This window comes from Manis javanica, chromosome 7, assembly GCF_040802235.1.
Source record: "Manis javanica isolate MJ-LG chromosome 7, MJ_LKY, whole genome shotgun sequence".
Classification (NCBI taxonomy): domain Eukaryota; kingdom Metazoa; phylum Chordata; class Mammalia; order Pholidota; family Manidae; genus Manis; species Manis javanica.
The window spans coordinates 23,075,074-23,097,236 of NC_133162.1; the positions used below are offsets into that span (position 1 = coordinate 23,075,074).

The 22,163-nt window shown below is 40.1% G+C and overlaps 1 protein-coding gene across 4 annotated transcripts in view; it reads right to left on the minus strand.

Annotated features, from left to right (window-relative positions):
- The window catches only part of SORCS3 (sortilin related VPS10 domain containing receptor 3), a 561,511-nt gene that overhangs the window by 125,712 nt on the left and 413,636 nt on the right, over positions 1 to 22,163 (minus strand). For all 4 annotated transcript variants that reach the window (XM_073240462.1, XM_073240460.1, XM_073240459.1 and 1 more), the window contains exon 7: positions 18,233 to 18,351. In XM_073240462.1, coding sequence (XP_073096563.1) covers positions 18,233 to 18,351 — 119 coding nt within the window. The remainder of the gene's footprint in view (positions 1 to 18,232; positions 18,352 to 22,163) is intronic.

The following is a 22,163-nucleotide window of genomic DNA, read 5'->3' on the forward strand; positions in this document are numbered from 1 at the left end:
TGAAATACATCATGGAAATTGGATAACAGATGGCAAGAGGGACAAGACAACTGGGGAAGGCTGGAAAGAGGGGTGCTGGGGGTGGTGACGATGGCAACCGGTGCTGCCACTCACCCCTGACCTCGGTGCCCCAGTGATGAGTGCTTGAATAGCCCTCTGAGTGCATCTGAGGGACGACTCCCAGGGGTGCAGGCATTATTGCACTGTACTGAATCCCATTAAGCCCTTCTTTGGTTAATGATGCAGAAAGTTTCTGATCTAAACAAAATTGAAACAGATCCTGACAAACAGTCCACCAAACAAGGGGCGGAGTGAGTCTTTCCCGCCCCTGGTATCTACCAGGGTGGGGAAAACAGCTGCCCATTTCACTTTTACAATCATCTGGAAAAGTTTCCGGGGATACCAATTACTCAGTGCTAATGTGAAGATGGTCATATTGGGAAAATGAAATGAGAAATAGATCACTGTGGTCTTTTGTCATCCCTTATGAGACCAGGCAGCCCTGAGGCCACATCCTGACCCTTGACATTTACTAAGCTATAATGATAAAGAAGGATTCTCTGCACTTCTCTGAAATTTGGCTTTCTACATTGAAAAATAATGACTGTATCTACCGCACCAAGATCCTGTGAAGATTAAAGTAGAATTAAGTAAAATAAAATGCACACATGCCAGACATACATACAGCACTAATTAAATGTGAGGTCCTTTTCCAATGCTGACAGCAGTTCCATCAGTTTGCTGACTGGTGTGTAAAAACTGGTGGTGCAGCTGGGTGGAAAGAACTTTCTGAAGAATCACTACTTTGGAAATAGGAAATTGCAGATTTTCCAATCATGGAGATTGAGAGGTATGTATCTGATCTTACTCCTCTGAGCTGAATTACAGAAATGCCTGTGGTCCCCTTGACAGCATATCTGCCTTCCAGACCAGAATTCACAGGCTGCATCTAACAATATGGAAATTAAATGGTATGTGTAGCTACCCTTCCTGTAGCACACACTGCACAGCATATATGCCACCACTCTTCCTTCTCATGCCCTTAGAGACACCACTGAAAAACAGTAACAGCCTTTCCTACTGAGCCCGAATAGCACAGCCTTCCATGCAGCTATTACCAATTACTCAGAGGTGATACACAAAGTGAAAACAAGTTGACACCTCTGAGTCAAACACATCTCATCCATGTACTACTAGAAAGGCAAACACTTATGCTATAACATGGAACAAATTACAGAACAATTCTCAGAGATGCAGGGAAAACATTTCTTGCTATCTCGGCCTAGTAAGTAACAAGTATTGTAACTTCCATGGAGCCTCAGCACACCTTTGGGAAGGAACAAGCCATCAGCATTCCCTAGGAACATGCACAGCAAAGCTCTGAATGGAGTGAAGACATGGCCAAGCCTAAAGGATTGATAGTCATCCTATAAATAAAGAGCCCCTCCCTGGAGCCTCTCTGAGCAGGAGACACTGGAGAATCATCAGCATCTGGATGGTAATTGGTGCTGTGCTGTAGGAATAGATGGGACAGATTGCTCAGAGAGAGGGGAAGATGTGAAGAGAGGAAAGGAGCCAAGTAAGGGCTCTGAGAAAAACCCACATTTAAAGGGCGAGCAGAGGAAGAGGTGCCTGAGAGAGGAAGATACTGGGGAGGCAGGAGGAGAAGCTGGAATGCACATGATCAGAGAAGCAATGGCCAGCAAGCACTTCAAGCAAAGAGGAGCCAGCTGGAGATCCCAGGGCTGCAGACAGCTCAATGAAGTCAGTTACTGAGAGGCATTGTCTGGATATAACTCAAAGACATCTTTGAGGAACTTGACAAAAGTAATTCCAGTGGAGTAACAGAGGCAGAAAGAAGTCAGTCGCAAGTGGGTTTAAGAGAGAAGGAAATTGGGATAATGAATACAGACAACTCTCAAGAAATTTGGTTGGAAATGAAAGAAGAGAAGTTTTAAAGTGGAGTATGGGTTTCAAAGGAAGTTTCATGGTTTTGTTAGGTCTTAAATTAAGGATGGGAGATATTTAAACACTGATGGAAATGGGGATAAGCTAAAGATACAGGGGAAAGAAGGGTACTTGATAAAGCCAGGTCCCTGAGAAGTTACAAGGGATGGGACGGGGTATTCCGACTGAGAAATTTTATATGGGGACAAAGATGATTCTTTCCACTTTTCTTAGAAAGTTGTTTATCTACAGTACTGGGCACATAGTAAGGACTCTGATAGTCTTTCAAGGTGGTCTTGAATTGGTTCCCCCCAAAAGTACAGCCTGAGACAAGGGCTTTTTGCGGGTAGTCTTTTTTGGGGGGAGGGGCTGGAGGTGTTTTTACTTTGTTACTTTGTTTTTGAGACATGATCCCAAGGAACAGGAGTGGGAGAACTAGGGAGATAGGAAATGAGGAGGGAAAAGAGGCATCCCAGGGCATCAGCACTACTGAGCAGATGATTACTAGGAGCAACTGGGATTCAGTCCCACTGGGGACTCTATGAAGGTTCAGAGAATGAAGCTCCAAATTGCCCTCACAGCACAGGAAGGAGCCTATATACTGGCTCCGGACTCCTGTTGGTCTCATGGTTCCAGAGGGTCTTGACTCTTTGCACTTCAAGTCTGCATCTGCACCAGTAGAGCTAAGGGGTCTTCTCATTAGCACCCGACTTGGGTAGAAATCAGCCCAGAATAAAAAGGAAGAAGTTCATGTGCAGCTGAGGCAAGATGCTCTCAGGCCACCTCTGTGCATGGCTAGTTGCTGAGCAAACATGATCTAGAAGGATGTGAGATAGGATATCACATGTTCAACACAAAGGTCAACTGAACATCATTACTTCACAATTGGATCATTAATTTGTGTTTATTCATGGAAGTATTTCAAAAACTAATGGCAACTTTGACATCAAGCTACTAAAATCATTACACGTAGAAGAGCCACATTCCAGCTACATACTATTTAAATAATTTCCATTAGTGCTGGCTTTTGATAACACTTCTCTGAAGATTCCAGAAGTGCTTCAGGAATATTCACCTGAAGATGTCTTTATTGGATTTCCTTTGAAGATTCTCTCTGCAACTCTTTCATTTTTCTTTAAACTCCTGTGTTTTAAATGTGTCCCTAATGATGAAATTTCTATTTATTTAACATTCAGAATCTCTCCCATTAAGGCCAAATTAACATCATTTAAAATATTGCCAAATAGGTTTTCTCTGAATAATTACACTCTATTATTAATTTCTGCCTTGGGGCTTTTTTCTTTCTGAAAGATAACAATTTATTAGGGATACAGCAGCCATGTCAGAGGCTCTTCTACAGCCCATGTTAGTGCATAAAGCATATTTTAAACATATTACCAAAACCCAGAGGAGATGGGAACCAAGATAGTACAAACAGAAGGTCAAGAGTCTTAAAAGATAATGAAGCCCCAGAATATCCACAGTTACGTATATATCTAAATAATTGGAAGTTGGCTTTGTTGATAACTAGCACTGTGGAAAGCATGTGGGATGAACATTATCATGTACATATGTCAGTACATGAGTTGAATCCATGACTAATTGAAAAAAGAATTTAGGGACAAGATTCAGTAATCTTTTATGTGATAGGCTTATAAAAAAGTTGAAAAGAGAGAATTCTCATACAGAAAACAGTGAGGCTGATTTTAGCATGTGGATTAGTCTCTTGATTGTTGCATTTTATAGGTTCTGTAGTTTTCAAAGTATTTCAAAGTCATTATGACCCCCTTTGATCCTCATAACGACCTTCCAATTCAGGCAGGACAAGTGGCATGATTCCACTCTACACAGATGAAGAAATCAGTGCTCAGCGAGTCCAAGTGACTTGCCCGGTACTCCCTGGCAGCGAGGTGGCCGATGCCTGACTGCAACCCAGGTCCTAAAGTCCAGGGTTCCTTTCCCACATGAGGATCGCAAACTGCCTTAGAACAAGGAAGTCTTTTATAACAGGGACCTCTGCCATGCTCCATTGCCCCTGGCATTCTTCTAGGGGCTCAACAAATGCCTGTTCATTGGCTACTAGTATTTATTAATTGCTAATACTTTAGAACATCTCCCAACACTTCACACCAGTACCATTTTTCTATATTTATACCCCAAACTTTGAAAAACTAACAGCATCTTGTACCAGACTACCAACTGGCTTCACTGTAGTACTGGCTTATCCTCGAACCACTCTCAGGCATGCCGTCATTCCAGCCTCGGAATTCCTCTACAGAAGGGCTTCTCTTTTGATCATGTCTACACGGCATTACTAGGAGCATCAAGCATAGATGGGTCTATACACTGTTGCTGGTCCAGCTGTGGCTGTGGAGAGGAATTTGGCAGAGTTGGGATGGCCTTTCCTCCTTCCAATTTTCTGCTTTCTCCACACCTCTAGAGTACTTTATTTGTACCTTATACGTGGATCTGTTTTCTCTCCTGCGTTTTAGATATTTGAAGATATTCAGTACCATACCTGTTTATTTTTAACATAATTGCACGCACAATGAGACTTTATTCAATGAATGCGTGAATCCTTTTCACACTGAAGGCCACTTCATGGGCCACGAAGAGAGGATGGGGTACGCCTTCATGTAATGAAACACATAACACTTTTTCCTTCATCACACTCCCTAATATCAGGATCTGAGTACCAGCCAGGGTATGAATCCTATCACTGAGAGGATTTTATTGCTATCACTGCTCAACTACCTGTTCTCAGGATCACTAGAAATGCCACTCTAAAAGGAGAAAAGACAAGATTTCCAACCATCTTGGCTCAGAACACAGAAACCAATTTATCTTTCTCCCCCTGCCCCTAAAGAGGAAAGCCGATTTCTCTTTTATCCATGTGGAACCGAGGCTTTTGAGGCAGACACTTTCCCATTAAAACAAGGGCTCTTCTGGGAAAGATTAGCTTCTTTTCATTTCAGTATGAAACCCCAGGCCCTGGGCACCACTGAACAGAAAAGGCATTGACAGATTAACAAATTTCACAGCTTTCTGTACATCTTTGGCTCAGCTTCCCCAAAGCAGATCAAACACTACAACCCCTCAAGCGAAGCCATCAAGATGGTTACCTTTACCTCTTTGTCAATGGAAAAACAGAAAACAGAGAACCTTTGGGGTCTCCCTAAATTGTATGTGTCATGTGAGTAGGAGATGCACACTTCCACCGCAGACAAGAAAATAACATCAGGTCTAGAAAAGGAAATTACGACTGGGCCTGGGGAGCTTGCCTTCAGGGCACAATTGTTTTTTGAGGAGAAATGTTTTATGCAAAATTAATGTCACGGGAAGTTCACTATGAAGAGGTTATTAGGTTTTGGTTATTTAAAATGTACTCTTAAATGCATATACATTTGTATGTAATGATTCACTTATGGATAAATCATGCCTCAAATACATACATGACATTTATTAATATGCAGATAAAGGATATGAGCCTGACTGTGACCTGAATTCCTAGTGGTTTAATTTTCCATGCACAAAAAAGCCTGACCTTTGACCAATGGAATCAGCAGTGCTACAAAAGTCAGTGGTTTTCAAACATTTCTCAGGAGCTGATTCCTTTTGCCAAATGAAAAAGTATTAAGTACTTAATGTTACAGAGCAAACAAAAGCAGACTTGCTCTACTGAAGGAGGGGTTTTGCGGGCCAGGCACGTCCATTTCTTATTTATTTTATTTTTTGGTAGCTTCTGAAATAAGTTCCCTAAGACCGAATGTAAGAAATGCCCAGAAATCCATCTGGCACATCAAGGGTAGGAAAGAGTGAGGGAATAGACTGTTTTCCTTTCCTGTGAGATATTTTTTTTTCCCCTTGGAGTTGTACGTCTCTAGTGGCACTACAAAATAAGATAGCAATACTTTCGACAGTTAGAAAATTTAAGTGGATAAATCCCTTAAAATTATGAAAAACCAGACCCACCAGAGCCCCCTATGACCATCCTGCTGTTATTTAGCTGCTCAAATTGTAAGAATAGAAGAAAATACTCTGCCTCTACAAGGCTTCTCTTTTAAAAGCCTAACTATGGAGGGCCAGCAAGCATCTTTCAGTAGAATGTGTGTGTGATCCGTGGTGTCCAGCTCTGCCTCTGCCACACTCCCTGGAGATGTCACCCATGAAGGCTGGGGTGGCCCTCAGCCTGGTTCCCTTACACCTGCTCCCAAGTAGTTTTTGAGTGGACTTCTGGCAGGGCAGGTAGGGTGACATCTATGCTGGTGACCTGATACACATCTGTTCTCAGATACAGATCTGTGGGCTTAAACCCTGGAGAAGAAGCTACTCTGGTCTGAGGGTTTTTTGCTCTAAAAAAAGCCTTCTGAGGAGGCGGAGCCAAGATGGTGGCGTGAGAAGAGCAGCGGAAATCTCTTCCCAAAACTACATATATCTATGAAAATACAACAAAGACAACTCTACCTAGAATAAAGACCAGAGGACACAGGACAACATCCAGACCACATCCACACCTGCGAAAACCCAGCGCCTCGCAAAGGGGCAGCCTGAGCCAGGCTAAACCCACAGCAACAGCGGAGATAAACTCCATAGCAGCCGGGCAGGAATCAGAAGCCCTGTCTGCACGCAGCTGCCCAGCACAAGCCATTAGAGGTTGCTATTCTCCAAGGAGACGAAGGCCACAAACCAACAAGAAGGGAAGTTCTTGCAGCTGTCACTAGTCCCAGCTCTGCAAACTATTCCTATCACCATGAAAAGACAAAATTACAGGCAAACCAAGATCACAGAGACACCAAAGAAGGAGACAGACCTAACCAGTCTTCCTGACAAAGAATTCAAAATAAAAATCATAAACATGCTGACAGAGATGCATAGAAATACGCAAGAGAAATGGTATGAAGTCCAGAGGGAGATCACAGATGCCAGAAAGGAGATTACAGAAATGAAACAAACTCTGGAAGGATTTTTAAGCAGAATGGATAAGATGCAAGAGGCCATTGATGGAACAGAAACCAGAGAACAGGAACGCAAAGAAGCTGACATAGAGAGAGATAAAAGGATCTCCAGGAATGAAACAATATTAAGAGAACTGTGTGACCAATCCAAAAGGAACAATATCCGTATTATAGGAGTACCAGAAGAAGAAGAGAGAGGAAAAGGGACCGAAAGTATCTTTGAAGAAATAATTGCTGAAAACTTCCCCAAACTGGGGGAGGAAATAATTGAACAGACCACAGAAATACACAGAACCCCCAACAGAAAGGATCCAAGGAGGACAACACCAAGACACATAATAATTAAAATGGCAAAGATCAAGGACAAGGAAAGAGTTTTAAAGGAAGCTAGAGAGAAAAAGGTCACCTATAAAGGAAAACCCATCAGGCTATCATCAGACATCAGACTTCTCGACAGAAACCCTACAGGCCAGAAGAGAATGGCATGATACATTTAATACAATGAAACAGAAGGGCCTTGAACCAAGGATACTGTATCCAGCACGACTATCATTTAAATATGATGGCAGGATTAAACAATTCCCAGACAAGCAAAAGCTGAGGGAATTTGCTTCCCACAAACCACCTCTACAGGGCATCTTACAGGGACTGCTCTAGATAGGAGCACTCCTAAAAAGAGCACAGAACAAAACACCCAACATATGAAGAATGGAGGAGGAGTAATAAGAAGGGAGAGGAGAACAGAATCTCCAGACAGTGTATATAACAGCTCAATAAGCGAACTAAGTTAGGCAGTAAGATACTAAAGACGCTAACCTTGAACCTTTGGTAACCATGAATTTAAAGCCTGCAATGGCAATAAGTACATATCTCTCAATAGTCACCCTAAATGTAAATGGACTGAATGCACCAATCAAAAGACACAGAGTAATAGAATGGATAAAAAAGCAAGACCCATCTATATGCTGCTTACAAGAAACTCACCTCAAACCCAAAGACATGTACAGAATAAAAGTCAAGGGATGGAAAAACGTATTTCAGGCAAACAACAGTGAGAAGAAAGCAGGGGTTGCAGTACTAATATCAGACAAAATAGACTTCAAAACAAAGAAAGTAACAAGAGATAAAGAAGGACACTACATAATGATAAAGGGCTCAGTCCAACAAGAGGATATAACCATTCTAAATATATATGCACCCAACACAGGAGCACCAGCATATGTGAAAAAAAATACTAACAGAACTGAAGGGGGAAGTAGACTGCAATGCATTCATTTTAGGAGACTTCACACCACTCACCCCAAAGGATAGATCCACTGGGAAGAAAATAAGTAAGGACACAGAAGCACTGAACAACACAGTAGAACAGATGGACCTAATAGACATCTATAGAACTCTACATCCAAAAGCAACAGGATATACATTCTTCTCAAGTGCACATGGAACATTCTCCAGAATAAACCACATACTAGCTCACAAAAAGAGCCTCAGCAAAATCCAAAATATTGAAATTCTACCAATCAATTTTTCAGACCACAAAGGTATAAAAGTAGAAATAAATTGTACAAAGAAAACAAAAAGGCTCACAAACACATGGAAGCTTAACAACATGTTCCTAAATAATCAATGGTTCAATGAACAAATTAAAATAGAGATCAAGGAATATATAGAAACAAATGACAACAACAACACAAAGCCCCAACTTCTGTGGGACGCAGCGAAGGCAGTCCTAAGAGGAAAGTATATAGCGATCCAGGCACACTTGAAGAAGGAAGAACAATCCCAAATGAATAGTCTAACATCACAATTATCGAAATTGGAAAAAGAAGAACAATTGAGGCTTAAAGTCAGCAGAAGGAGGGACGTAATAAAGATCAGAGAAGAAATAAACAAAATTGAGAAGAATAAAACAATAGCAAAAATCAATGAAACCAAGAGCTGGTTCTTTGAGAAAATAAACAAAATAGATAAGCCTCTAGCCAAACTTATTATGAGAAAAAGAGAATCAACACAAATCAACAGAATCAGAAATGAGAATGGAAAAATCACGACAGACTCCACAGAAATACAAAGAATTATTAAAGACTACTATGAAAACCTATATGGCAACAAGCTGGAAAACACAGAAGAAATGGACAACTTCCTGGAAAAATACAACTTTCCAAGAGTGACCATGGAAGAAACACAAAAGTTAAACAAACCAGTTACGAGCAAAGAAATTGAAACAGTAATCAAAAAACTACCCAAGAACAAAGCACCCAGGCCGGACGGATTTACCTCGGAATTCTATCAGACACACAGAGAAGACATAATACCCATTCTCCTTAAAGTTTTCCAAAAAATAGAAGAGGAGGGAATACTCTCAAACTCATTCTATAAAGCCAACATCACCCTAATACCAAAACCAAGCAAAGACCCCACCAAAAAAGAAAATTACGGACCAATATCCCTGATGAATGTAGATGCAAAAATACTTAATAAAATATTAGCAAACCGAATTCAAAAGGATATAAAAAGGATCATACACCATGACCAAGTGGGATTCATCCCAGGGATGCAAGGATGGTACAACATTCGAAAATCCATCAACATCATCCACCACATCAACAAAAAGAAAGACAAAAGCACATGATCATGTCCATGGATGCTGAAAAAGCATTTGACAAAATTCAACATCCATTCATGATAAAAACTCTCAGCAAAATGGGAATAGAGGTCAAGAACCTCAACATAATAAAGACCATATAACATAAACCCACAGTCAACATTATACTGAACAGCGAGAAGCTGAAAGCTTTTCCTCTGAGATGGGGAACTAGACAGGGATGCCCATTCTCCCCACTGCTATTTAACATAGTACTGGACGTCCTAGCCACAGCAATCAGACAAAACAAAGAAATACAAGGAATCCAGATTGGTAAAGAAGAAGTTAAACTGTCACTATTTTCAGATAACATGATATTGTACATAAAAAACCCTAAAGACTCCACCCCAAAACTGCTAGAACTGATATCGGAATTCAGCAAAGTTGCAGGATACAAAATTAACACACAGAAATCTGAAGCTTTCCTATACACTAACAATGAACCCATAGAAAGAGAAATCAGGAAAACAATTCCATTCACAATTGCATCAGAAAGAATAAAATACCTAGGAATAAACCTAACCAAAGAAGTAAAAGACCTATACCCTGAAAACTACAAGTCTCTCTTAAGAGAAATTAAAGGGGACACTAACAAATGGAAACTCACTCCATGCTTGTGGCTAGGAAGAATTAATATCTTCAAAATGGCCATCCTGCCCAAAGCAATATACAGATTTGATGCAATCCCTATCAAATTACCAGCAATATTCTTCAACAAACTGGAACAAATAGTTAAAAAATTCATATAACACCAAAGACCCCGAATAGCCAAAGCAATCCTGAGAAAGAAGAATAAAGTAGGGGGAATCTCATTCCCCAACTTCAAGCTCTACTACAAAGCCATAATAATCAAGACAATTTGGTACTGGCACAAGAACAGAGCCACAGACCAGTGGAACAGACTAGAGACTCGACATTAACGCAAACATATATGGTCAATTAATATTTGATAAAGGAGCCATGGACATACAATGGTGAAATGACAGTCTCTTCAACAGATGGTGCTGGCAAAACTGGACAACTACATGTAGGAGAATGAAACTGGACCATTGTCTAACCCCATACACAAAAGTAAATTCAAAATGGATCAAAGACCTGAATGTAAGTCATGAAACCATTAAACTCGTGGAAAAAAACATAGGCAAAAACCTCTTAGACATAAACATGAGTGACCTCTTCTTGAACATATCTCCCCAGGCAAGGAAAACAACAGCAAAAATGAACAAGTGGGACTATATTAAGCTGAAAAGCTTCTGTACAGCAAAAGACACCATCAATAGAACAAAAAGGAACCCTACAGTATGGGAAAATATATTTGTAAATGACAGATCCGATAAAGGCTTGACGTCCAAAATATATAAAGAGCTCACATGCCTCAACAAACAAAAAACAAATAATCCAATTAAAAAATGGGCAGAGGAACTGAACAGACAGTTCTCCAAAAAAGAAATACAGAGGGCCAACCGACACATGAAAAGATGCTCTACATCGCTAATTATCAGAGAAATGTAAATTAAAACTACAATGAGGTATCACCTCACACCAGTAAGGATGGCTGCCATCCAAAAGACAAACAACCACAAATGCTGGCGAGGCTGTGGAGAAAGGGGAACCCTCCTACACTGCTGGTGAGAATGTAAATTAGTTCAACCACTGTGGAAAGCAGTATGGAGGTTCACCAAAATGCTCAAAACAGACTTACCATTTGACCCAGGAATTCTACTCCTAGGAATTTACCCTAAAAACGCAGCAATCAAGTTTGAGAAAGACAAATGCACCGCTATGCTTATCACAGCACTATTTACAATAGCCAAGAATTAGAAGCAACCTAAATGTCCATCAGTAGATGAATGGAAAAAGAAGATGTGGGACATAGACACAATGGAATACTACTCAGCCATAAGAAGAGGGAAAATCCTACCATTTGCAGCAACATGGATGAACCTAGAGGGTATTATGCTCAGTGAAATAAGCCAAGTGGAGAAAAAGAAATACCAAATGATTTCACTCATCTGTGGAGTACAAGAACAAAGGAAAAACTGAAGGAACAAAACAGCAGCGGAATCACAGAACGCAAGAATGGACTAACAGAGTGTCAGATGATCGGCTATGGATGTACACTTTTCTGATAATATTCCTTTCTCTTAAAAAAAAAAAAAGCAGTTCCTGTGTGGTGACCTTCAATGAGTTCTACACAATGGTATAAAGGGCATATCAAAGTGTGGGCAAAGGGTCTGTTTGTGTTTATACAGAGGATCAAAGCCTAATTTGGCTACCCAGAAAATGAACTAAGATATGATATGAAGAAGAAATTCCAATATCAGCACTCTCTGGAAGAGTCATACCAAAAGATGATCATCAAAAAACCTCAACAAAGATCCAGGCGATGCTGCAGTTGTAGCTGCATCCATCCCACCGGTTCCTGGACTTGCTATTGGAATGAAGAAGGAGATATCTAAGCTGGCCTGTGCATACAGTAAAACAACAAATTTGACTGGATCTACACTGTTGGAACTCAACCAAGAATTAGGAGAAGTGCAAGTTGTAGTGCTCCAAAATCTTATGACTACAGACTATCTACTGTTAAAAGAACATATGGGATGTGAACAGTTCCCAGGAATGGGTTGTTTTAATTTGTCTGATTTCTCTCAGACTGTTCAAGTACAGTTGGACAATATCCATCATATTATAGACAAATTTTCACAAATGCCTAGGGCGCCTAACTGGTTTTCTTGGCTTCACTGGAGAAGGCTGGTAATTATAGATCTGCTTTGGTTATGTAACTGTATTCCTATTATGTTAATGTGTGTGCGCAATTTAATTAGTAGTTTAAAACCTATACATGCTTAAGTTACTCTACAAGAAGATATGTCAAAGAAATAAAAAAAAAAGCCTTCTGAGGCAGCTTTCTCTCCATCAGCAGGATAAGGAATTCTTGCCCTTTCCTTGCCTCAAAGGTACATACTAATCACTGCAGTGCAAATCTTACCTTCTCCATAAAGCCTTTCCTGATCCGCATTTCAATTTTCAAAACAACTCATACTCTCAAAAAAGACTTAAACCCTACACTGATTGTAGAAATGTATTTGAGATGGCTTTCAATAATTAAAAAGAAGCAATAAACAAACAAACAATAAAAACAGAAAGCAGCCAAGTAATTAAAAATGACCAGTGGAACAGGAGAAAGGAAGAACACCATAGCTCAATGCAATGCAGAGAAGCTGCAAAGATTGACACAAAAGTTAGTTCTGAGCTTTTTAGCAACTACAAAGAGAGAAACGCAAAATTACCTAGACTTAATTAAATAGAAAGGGTTCGTCTTTCCAGGACAATTTCCTAATTTATTTTCCTGCCACTTCATTCCTTCCCACAACTACAAGTGCCCTTAGATAGAAAGGTCCCAGTGCACTGTGTATTCTCACTCCCTTAACTTCATTCACCCTTGCTGTCCCTTGGCCTGGAATGCCCTCTTTCCTGCACCTAGCGCCCTGGGACTCACAGTCCCCCTGCCAGGCCAGGAAGCTTTTGCTGATCCTCCTCCCAAGGCAGGGTGCAGACCTCTTCATCCTGCTCCAAGAGCAACATGTGCTTTCCACTAACACAGCTCTCATCACACCACATTATAATTGTTTAGTTGTCTGTGTTCCCCACTGAGCTGAATGTATTTTAATACATTTAAATGAATGAATATAAAAAGGACACTGAATCACATAATAGCTAATTCCTGGACAGCAGTTTTATAAAACTGCAGATATATTCTACATATGGTCATTTCTTGTGTAGTGAGAAATTTCCAATTACCCTAAGTTTTGCCTTATATTGTTAGCAGGAGAAACAAGAGTCCCATGCTTTAAAAAGATAACTAACTACACTCTCTGAGAATTAGGATGGTGTCTTATCTTCTCAGTTCAGATCAGTTCAACAAACATTTATTGAGTACTAGTCATTATGCTAAGTGTAGGAGAAACAGTGATGAATAAGACATAGTCCTGTTCCTCTTAAAGTTTACAGACCTGGCTGGGGAGACATAATATACATGCAGAAGTCAGCAAAGGATCTTGGTCCAATCATGAATGAGGATGTCAGGGAAGATTTCCTACAGGAGGCATTACTTAAGTTGAACTAAAAGGGTGATACCTGGTAAACAGACATTCCAAGCAGGAAAAGAAAATGTGTACATGAAAGGCTTATTAGGCAAGAAATGACATGGTGTGTACATGGAGACTAAAAAGGTTTATTTTTATTGAAAGGTAAAATAATAACAAGGAAGGTATATGGGGAGTGGCAGTGAGTAAGGAATTCACATGAGTTTGATTGAGTAGACAGGATACAGATTGTAGAGGAGCTTGTAGGCAATGTTAAGGAAATTGGATTTTAACCTATAGGTGATGAGAAGCCACCAAAGGCAGGAACATTGATTTTTATTTTAAATAAATTACTTTCTAAGTAGTGTTGTGAATAGACTGGGGAAAGGTGCTGATCTGGGAGCAAGGAAATTAGTTAGCAAGCTATTGCAACATTTCAGAAAATACTTGATAAAGGCTTATAAATGGGTTTAAATAGCCAAGTAAAAATGGTGCCTCCCCCCTTTCCCTCTCATAAATCACCCTGAAGCAGCAGGGAAAACAGGGAAGAAAAATACAAACTCTATACTTAATGAAAACACAACCCCAAAACATAATATACGAGGACAGGAAGTTAAATGAAATAAAGGACAACTAGGGTATAGACAGGCCCAGGCAAAAATGCCTACAGCTATAAATCTCAGATCAAGCTTGAAATATAGACTCCTCTAAAGATGACATTTCCCAAGGAGCAAAACTTACAGACTATCATTTGGAACCAAGGAAATGTGCCCTAAGAATTGGCAGCGGGAGTATTCCTATAACTGAATGGTGACAAGGGAAGCTGGATAGGCATGGCTGGATAAAGAAGGATCAGGTAGTTTTACCTTATAAGAAGAACCCACTCATAGACAAACAATCTTGAGTTATAGGGAATCTCACAGAGAACCAAGGATGATTCTTATTAAGCTGAAACCAAGCTCTGATCCATCACCAAGATGAGCCTCCTCTAACAGTTCAATCACAAAGAGCTTATGTCATTAAAAAATAAGTAACTATTAAAAACATAAAGATAAAAGAATTATAAAATAACACAGAAACATAGGAGAGGGAAATGGACAGGAAAACAAATACTGGACACAGAACAAAAACTGCTTCCATAAAGCAAACGAAAATTGTGGCATACTACTATGATTACAAATAGTCCATATGATCAAGAAATCACCTTTGTAAGAGAAGAGTTCCAAGCAGAAATACAAGAGCTAAGGGTAGATATGTTGAGATAACAAACTGATCAAATATAACCTGGCAAAGCTCAGGAAATAAGTTAATAGCAGTAAAAGACACAAAAAGGAGCCTCAACACTGCTGAATACTCATTTGAGGACAATGTGGGTAAGATTTTTTTTTTAGTCTCATTTTATTTTGAGGGTTAAGACATATGAGAAGGAAAAAATGATTTTCTCTACTTTGTCTTTCCTGTCTATTATACACATCCTAAGAGTCCTGGAAGAAGACAGCCAAAACAAATAAAATATATATTCAAAATATAAATCACAGAGGCTTTTGAGAAATTAAAAAAGAAGGAGAAATTAAACCAGTTGCATGAGACTTATATTCCAGGGGAAAGAACTGACACAGTTTGACCAACTATAAAACAAACTTCAATAAAGTAAACAGTTTTACTTTATATATAAAACACATACAGTATGAAATATATATATATATATATATATATATATATATATATATATATATATATATATATATATATATATATTAAAAAGGACTTAGGCATCAAGGGCAAAAAAAAAAATCAAGACATCCAAAAGGAGAAAATATCAGTAACTGGCCTAACTAGCCTTTCCTCCTAAGTCAATGGAGCAAAGTTCTCATGGAAAACAAGCGATATGTATATTTTATACCCTAAAAGAGTCACATTAAAGCATAATAGGAAAAACTAATTTTCAACTTATTGCCCTTCTTGAAGATATCACTGAAGGACAAACCTCAGACAACCAAGAAATAAATGAGGAAACTATAGTAAAAAGACTACTGGTAACCACTGAATACATTTACCTATAAAGCAAAAATAAAAATAAACACGGGAATGACATTCAGAGCAGAATGTAAATGCTCTACGTTATCTCTACCTGCCCACCCCATATAGCCATGTGGGGCTCCAGGGGGCTCAGAGCCAAACGCTCCTGGTTCTGGTCCCATCCCTCTAACTGCTGACTTCTGCCACCTTCTCCCTGGAACCCCACTCAATAAAGCCTTCCCAAGTCATCCTAAAGGAAACAGCAGTACCTACAGACACCCCATATTTATAAGCCCCTCATTTATTTTTATCCATAGCATTGTCATCATCTGATACATTTTGTAGATAGCTAAATACCTAAAGCAGGGACTTTTATTATGTTCACTGTCATAACCTTATCACCTAGAACAGAGGGCCTGAAATGTAGTAAGCCGTCAACAAAACTCTGTTGAATAATGAGAATGCATATCACTTTCAAACAAAATAAAAACTGATGCAGATCAAAGAAAAAACTTCTGTTGGTTTCTAGTACTATAAAAAGAAAGAAATGTTTCAGAATGGTTAGAAAAAAATACCCTGGATATTTGCCTACAAAGTTATAGAAAACTGTGCAATATAGGGAAAAATGAATTTTTTAAAAATATGAAGACTAAAAATTCTTAATCTTGTTTCCTAGAAACAGTTCAGTCATGTTCATCATTATATGCAGTACCAGCATTCAGTAAGGACAATCAGATTGGAAAATTCATAAATCATCCCTGTGCTTCTGCCTTGGAAAAATTAAGTAAAGAGAAAGAGATAATAAAGCCTCAAACTGGGACCATAACAATGGGAATGAATGAAATGAAACATCTGAGAAATAACTAAGGGAGGTAATAGCAGAGGCCTGGACTCATTTCACTGGGTGACACAGACAATGGGCAGTGCCACCAATGTGTCAGGCTTAAGGGGAACATGTTGATTTTATTTTCCCTGTGGGTTTTATTTTACAAGAGTTGCCGTTGAGATGGCTAGTAGATGTAAATAGGTCTGCCGCACCGGTCAGAGGGCACAGCTCATTGACTTGAGAGTCATGAGAACATGGAGATGATATTCCAAACCATGGGGTTCCCTAGGCCATGAGCACTGGGTCCCAAGAGAAGCAGGCTGAGGCAGAAAGCTGGGCAACACCAGGAGTACTGCCTAATACTGCCCTTTCACATTGTATGTGCTCAATAAATACTGTGAATGAGGAAATAATAGAACCAGTGACCTGCTAAGATTTAGGAAAAAATTCTCGAGATTCTGACTTTAATCAAGCTGAGAAACAGTTTTTTTTTTAACCACAAAGACCCCTTTTGCTCCTTCCTTCAAGCTGTTTTTTAAGTGGCTGGCTACTTTTCCTTTATTTTACTAGACCTCAAAAATCCACGCAAATAATTTGTCAAAAGAAGTAACTGCTAGATCCGTAATCCATCAATTCAACAAGCAATCATTGAATGCTCTTGTCTTGTTAGGGCCATGGATGGGGTAAAATGTGTGTATAGAATTCTGTCTTTATCCAGAGGTTGTAAAATGCCACTTGGAAAGGAGACAAATGCGCTAAGATTTCAGTAATGATTCCTAGTAGCCTATGTGCCAGAGGGATGGTACAAAATCCACAGCACAGGTTCAGAGCAAGAGACCATACCCAGCTTGGAAGTTCCCAGGAGGGCTCACAGAGGAGTGGGCCTGAGCTGTACTAGCAGACGGGACTGAAGCAGAAAAAGTTATTAGGGTGCTTCGGTCTGAGCAGATGCAGGGAGATTCCAAAGATCAAGGTTCCTATAGGAAATGGTCTGCAGGAGAACTGGCAGCAAAAGGCTGGGAAGGCAGAGTGGGGGGCTTGGGGCTGTCATCAAGTGCCATGTTCAACTTCACACACACACACAGAGTCACTCAGTAGAGCATCACCTTTTGTTTTTTTCTTCACTTTTGCTCTTTTTGGCATCTCCTCCCAGTGAAACTCAAAACCTAAAACAAGGCCTCCCTTGTCTGCCTAAAACTGTGAGTCCCACCTATTTTTTTCTAACAGTTAGAGTTCTTAGAGCCAGCATGTTCAACTTGAACACTGGAGCGGAGAATCAGCACTACAAAGAGAGGGGAAGATTTAATGAGTTCTAGATTTTTCCAGAAAGGAGATCCTAGAGATGCTTGGAGATTCTCATTTCCAAGTTAGAAAAGTCACTTTGGACAGAGATGGAATATGGCACAGACAAATTACTTAAAATCAGATCCCATTACATATCTGGCTCTAAGTAACCTCAAACCCTAGCTAAGTCCTAGTCATTTCAAGACCCCTTTGGTATAATAAACCAGCAACCCAATAGAGGGATTCAGCGGGCCACTAAAGGCCCCGACAGATGATACTGATGCACACAACACCTTCATCTCTCACCAGAAATCTGGGATCTACCCAGGGGACTGTGCCCAAAACAAAGGAGGGATAGCACACCACAGCTCGACGTCTCCACAGCTTCAGGACTGCCATCCTCATCTTCCTAGTGACTAGCTGACTTCGCCTAAGGATCCTCCTCTACCATTGCCAGCACTTCTGGACTCACCTGAATGAAGATGTATTCATCCTGGACAACCAGGGAACTGATGTCAATAGAACGGGCAAAAGGCCCACTCCGAGTCGTCTCAGCACATTCTTGGATCCTGCAGGTGAGGTAGTGAGCATCTGAAATGGGAGGACAGAGTGACGTTTAGACACCAGGGAAAACGGTGAGCAAAGCTCTCAAGAGCTCACCAAGCTCCACCTCATGGGGAATCAATGATGCAGTTTAAAACAATGAAATTTCATTCTTGTCCCCAAAATTTGTAATAATTTTTTAAAATGGTACTATCTAGTTCAGGCAAGACAGTGGGCAACAGTTCATCTTATATCCTGCTGTCAAAAGAGTAAATTGGTAAAGCTTTTGAGAATAACAAATTTGAAATATCTATCAGCATTTTAAACGAGCAATTCTAATTCAAGGGGTGTCTTCTTGAGACAGACTCATTTATTTTCACAACGAGGCAAGGGCAAAGTTGTTCACTGTGGCATTCTTTGTAGCAGTGAAAAACTGGAAACAGCCAAGTGGCCATGAATTGAGGAACATTTAAATAAGGTGTACATATCACAGAGCGCGATGCTGCATCGACAAGAACTAGGTAGATACATGTGCGTCAACATGCTGATTTCTCCAAGACCCACAGTTCTGCTTTATGCCCCCCAAAAGACCTTGTCTTTATAAATATATAGGATTGTGCCATACTGCATAGAAGAAAGTTTTAAAGGATACATATAGAAATTAGCTGTGATTACTTTTGCGGAAAGAATGTACTTAAGAGATAGAGTTGAAGCAGGACCTTTGCTTTTCATATACATCTTTATTATTTTTACAGTAAGTATGTAATCACTTTTACCTATATCGAATTTATAAAACTTGCACAATTACCTGTAAAATCTCAATATCTCAGCAGTTGGACAGCCCCTCAAGCAGCCCCCAAAATTACAGCAGTGGCTATAGCTGAATGGCATTTAGTTTCTAAACAAGCTCTAAGTTTCTGAATAAAGCTAACTGCCCCTAATTATGAGTGTAAAAGGCATTTTCATCAAGACTACAAGAAGGACAATCCATTCAGTTATTTGTTCCTTACAGAAAACCTATAGGTGAGTCTCCATAAAGAAACAAGTGCATACATTTGCTTTAAAAATGATGATGAGTCATTCTATGGTGTTTAAAAATAATAAATGGTCAAAATGAAAAGTAGAGATCACTTTAGGATTAAAAGCAGAGAGGTCTTTGCTATCATCTAAACCGACACGCATTATTATATGTATCTAATGCAATTGTTCCTTGGATGTGTGCACAGGTGTGTACAGGTGTCAGGAGGCTACAATGGGGGTGGGGGGTGGTAGGCAGCAAGGATAAATAAAGGCAAAAGATTTAACTAAGCAAAAATGTATGTTGTTGAGCTTAAAACCGGGGTATGTTAAATTGTCCCTAGCTGTTTATCTTTAATTAATTGACTGATTGACTTAAGTATTTCTTGTGCACCATACAATTGGATATGCATACAGTTAGGTACACATACAATTAAAGATACAGCGAATGAGATAGAGATTTTCTATTCAAAAGGACTTGCTGTCTAGGAAGGGGCTTACTCATACTATTCATAGTTAGTTATCAGACACATTTATTTATGAACATGATGCTAATTTAACAAAGAAACACATCTTGGTAAACAATGCATCCATTTCACAACTAGCATTCATATGCATGATGGATTGGAAACTGATGGACTTGAGGCAGGGCAACAGAGCCACCTCTAAAACCCAAACCTACAGCTAAACTCTCTGGGCTTCAAAACCCCCAACAGTTCTGAATGTCCTGGGACAAAGCCTTAACATCTTTCAATGGAATAAAAGGCCTTTACAACTGGTCTAATAAAATCAAGTGCCTACTGGGCCCAGGTAGAGCGATCTGGGGTGATATGATACGTGGTGCTGGCATGCGGCCTCAGTAGCAGATCACTGAGGTACAGTGTGGATCCAGTCAAACGGCCAACACATGCCTTCTGAAGAAGGGTCTGCTTCTCAGCATCAGCTCATCACTGACATACAGGAAAGGCTATAAGTTTCTACACAAAGCTAACTGCCCCTAATTGTTTAATGTGAAATTTCCTGACTTTTAAAAAATTGACAGCTAATTTTGAAATAGGTGCAAGCCAAATACTGTAAGGCTGAACAAAACAAGCTTAAGTCCAAACAAGCCCAAAGCCTCTCATTTCCTATCTCTACTCTGTAATTCGGTCCTTACCTACCTTTCCAAACAGACAGACCTCATTCCCCCACTCCCCAGTCCACTGGCAAGAAGAGCTTGCTCGCCATTCTGCAAGCACAGCCTGTGTGCCCCTCCCCTGTCTGTCCACAGAGAAAGCCAAGAGTGGCCCGGCTGTCATCTCCTGGCTGAGAGAACCTGGGAAGGCAAGGAGCCCACGCTGGGCCTTGGAGCGCATGGCCGGCCCACCACACAGCCTTCATGATTTGCTCCTAGAATAAAGCACTAAAACCCAGTGAAAGGCTGCAGTAAACAATGTAAAGAAACCACAGTGTTGACATGACAACCCATTTACTTCTTGCCAGCCGGTGTCTCAGAAAGCTCCTTATACCGGTGGTAATCAAAGGTGCACGCCACAGGACGACCGCTTGTCCCCCACACGGGCTCGCTGCCCTGCCTATTTACTGTTCTCTGTGGCATTCAGACACTTTGAGAAAAGAATCAAGTGTATTCAAGGCCACCTCGAACAAAATCAAAACCTACCTCAACCTTGGCCCGTGGCAGGTGAGCTATTGTGCCAAACTCATCCTACTTCTTGGCTGTCTGCTTGCCGCTGCCCAGCATGAAATGAAAGGTCCGACTCAACAGAGTAGCAGCATCCACACAGACTTCTAGATTCACTTAAAATACAGGAGCCTCGTGATTTGTAGCTGGACTTATGCATTAGAAGTCTCAACGCTTTTATTTTTCAAAACACAAAGACATAATAATAAGAGCTACTCAATCACTGCTAGTAAGACCCCAGGTGGCAAAAGTGGGGAGAGCAAATTATCAGGTAGGCCTGGCCCCCAGGTTGCAAAGGGCTCTGGATGTCAAAGGTGAACCTCACGTGTGCAAAAGATCTCAAATTTGAACTAGGACATTATCTCCAAATGAGACTGGATACAGTCATAGACATTCTATGATGAAACAGAAATAAGATATTTATCATATTACTTGAATCCCAAAAAAAGCTTCTGCTACCAGTAGCCTTCTTATTTGTCTTTTTTTTACAACACCAGAGGCCTGATACAACAGAAGAGGTTCATATCTCTTGACCATATTTTGGTGTTTGAGAGCAAGGCCTCTTAAGTTAGAAAGTGCTGAGTTCAAGTCCTGGACTTGCCACTTGCTGACTGTCCTTGGCTAAGTATTTGCTTCCAAAGAGTGTCATCAGGATTAAGTAAGATTATATATGAAAAATGCTTAGGACATTGTTACATACATTTTAAAAGATCAATAAATGTTAGCTCTCTTGTAGTATGAAGAAAAGGAGGGAGGGGATTTAGAGCTCAGCATCTCTCATACCTTCAATTAATAACAGGAATGTGCTGCTTAATTGTGGAGAATCAAAAGACCAGGATATCACAAGTCCTACTAGTAAAGTCATATTCTGAATTTACATCACTCTTTTAACTTTCTTGAAGTGCTGTGGGTGTTCAGACAAAAAGAAGTGTGTCTGAGCTGGGATAATCAAGGAGCACTTGAAGGAGGAGGCTGCCCTTGTGTTCAGCCTGGATAAATTGCTATACGAGAAGGGAATTTCTGAAAAACACAATGACACCCACACATGGACTTTCAAGTAGGCAAAGCTCATGGAAGGCACTATACAATCCCATGGTAATGGACTGACTTTGATTAATTCATATTCTTGAACTTGTTCTTTATATCTGTCCTTTCCTTTGAA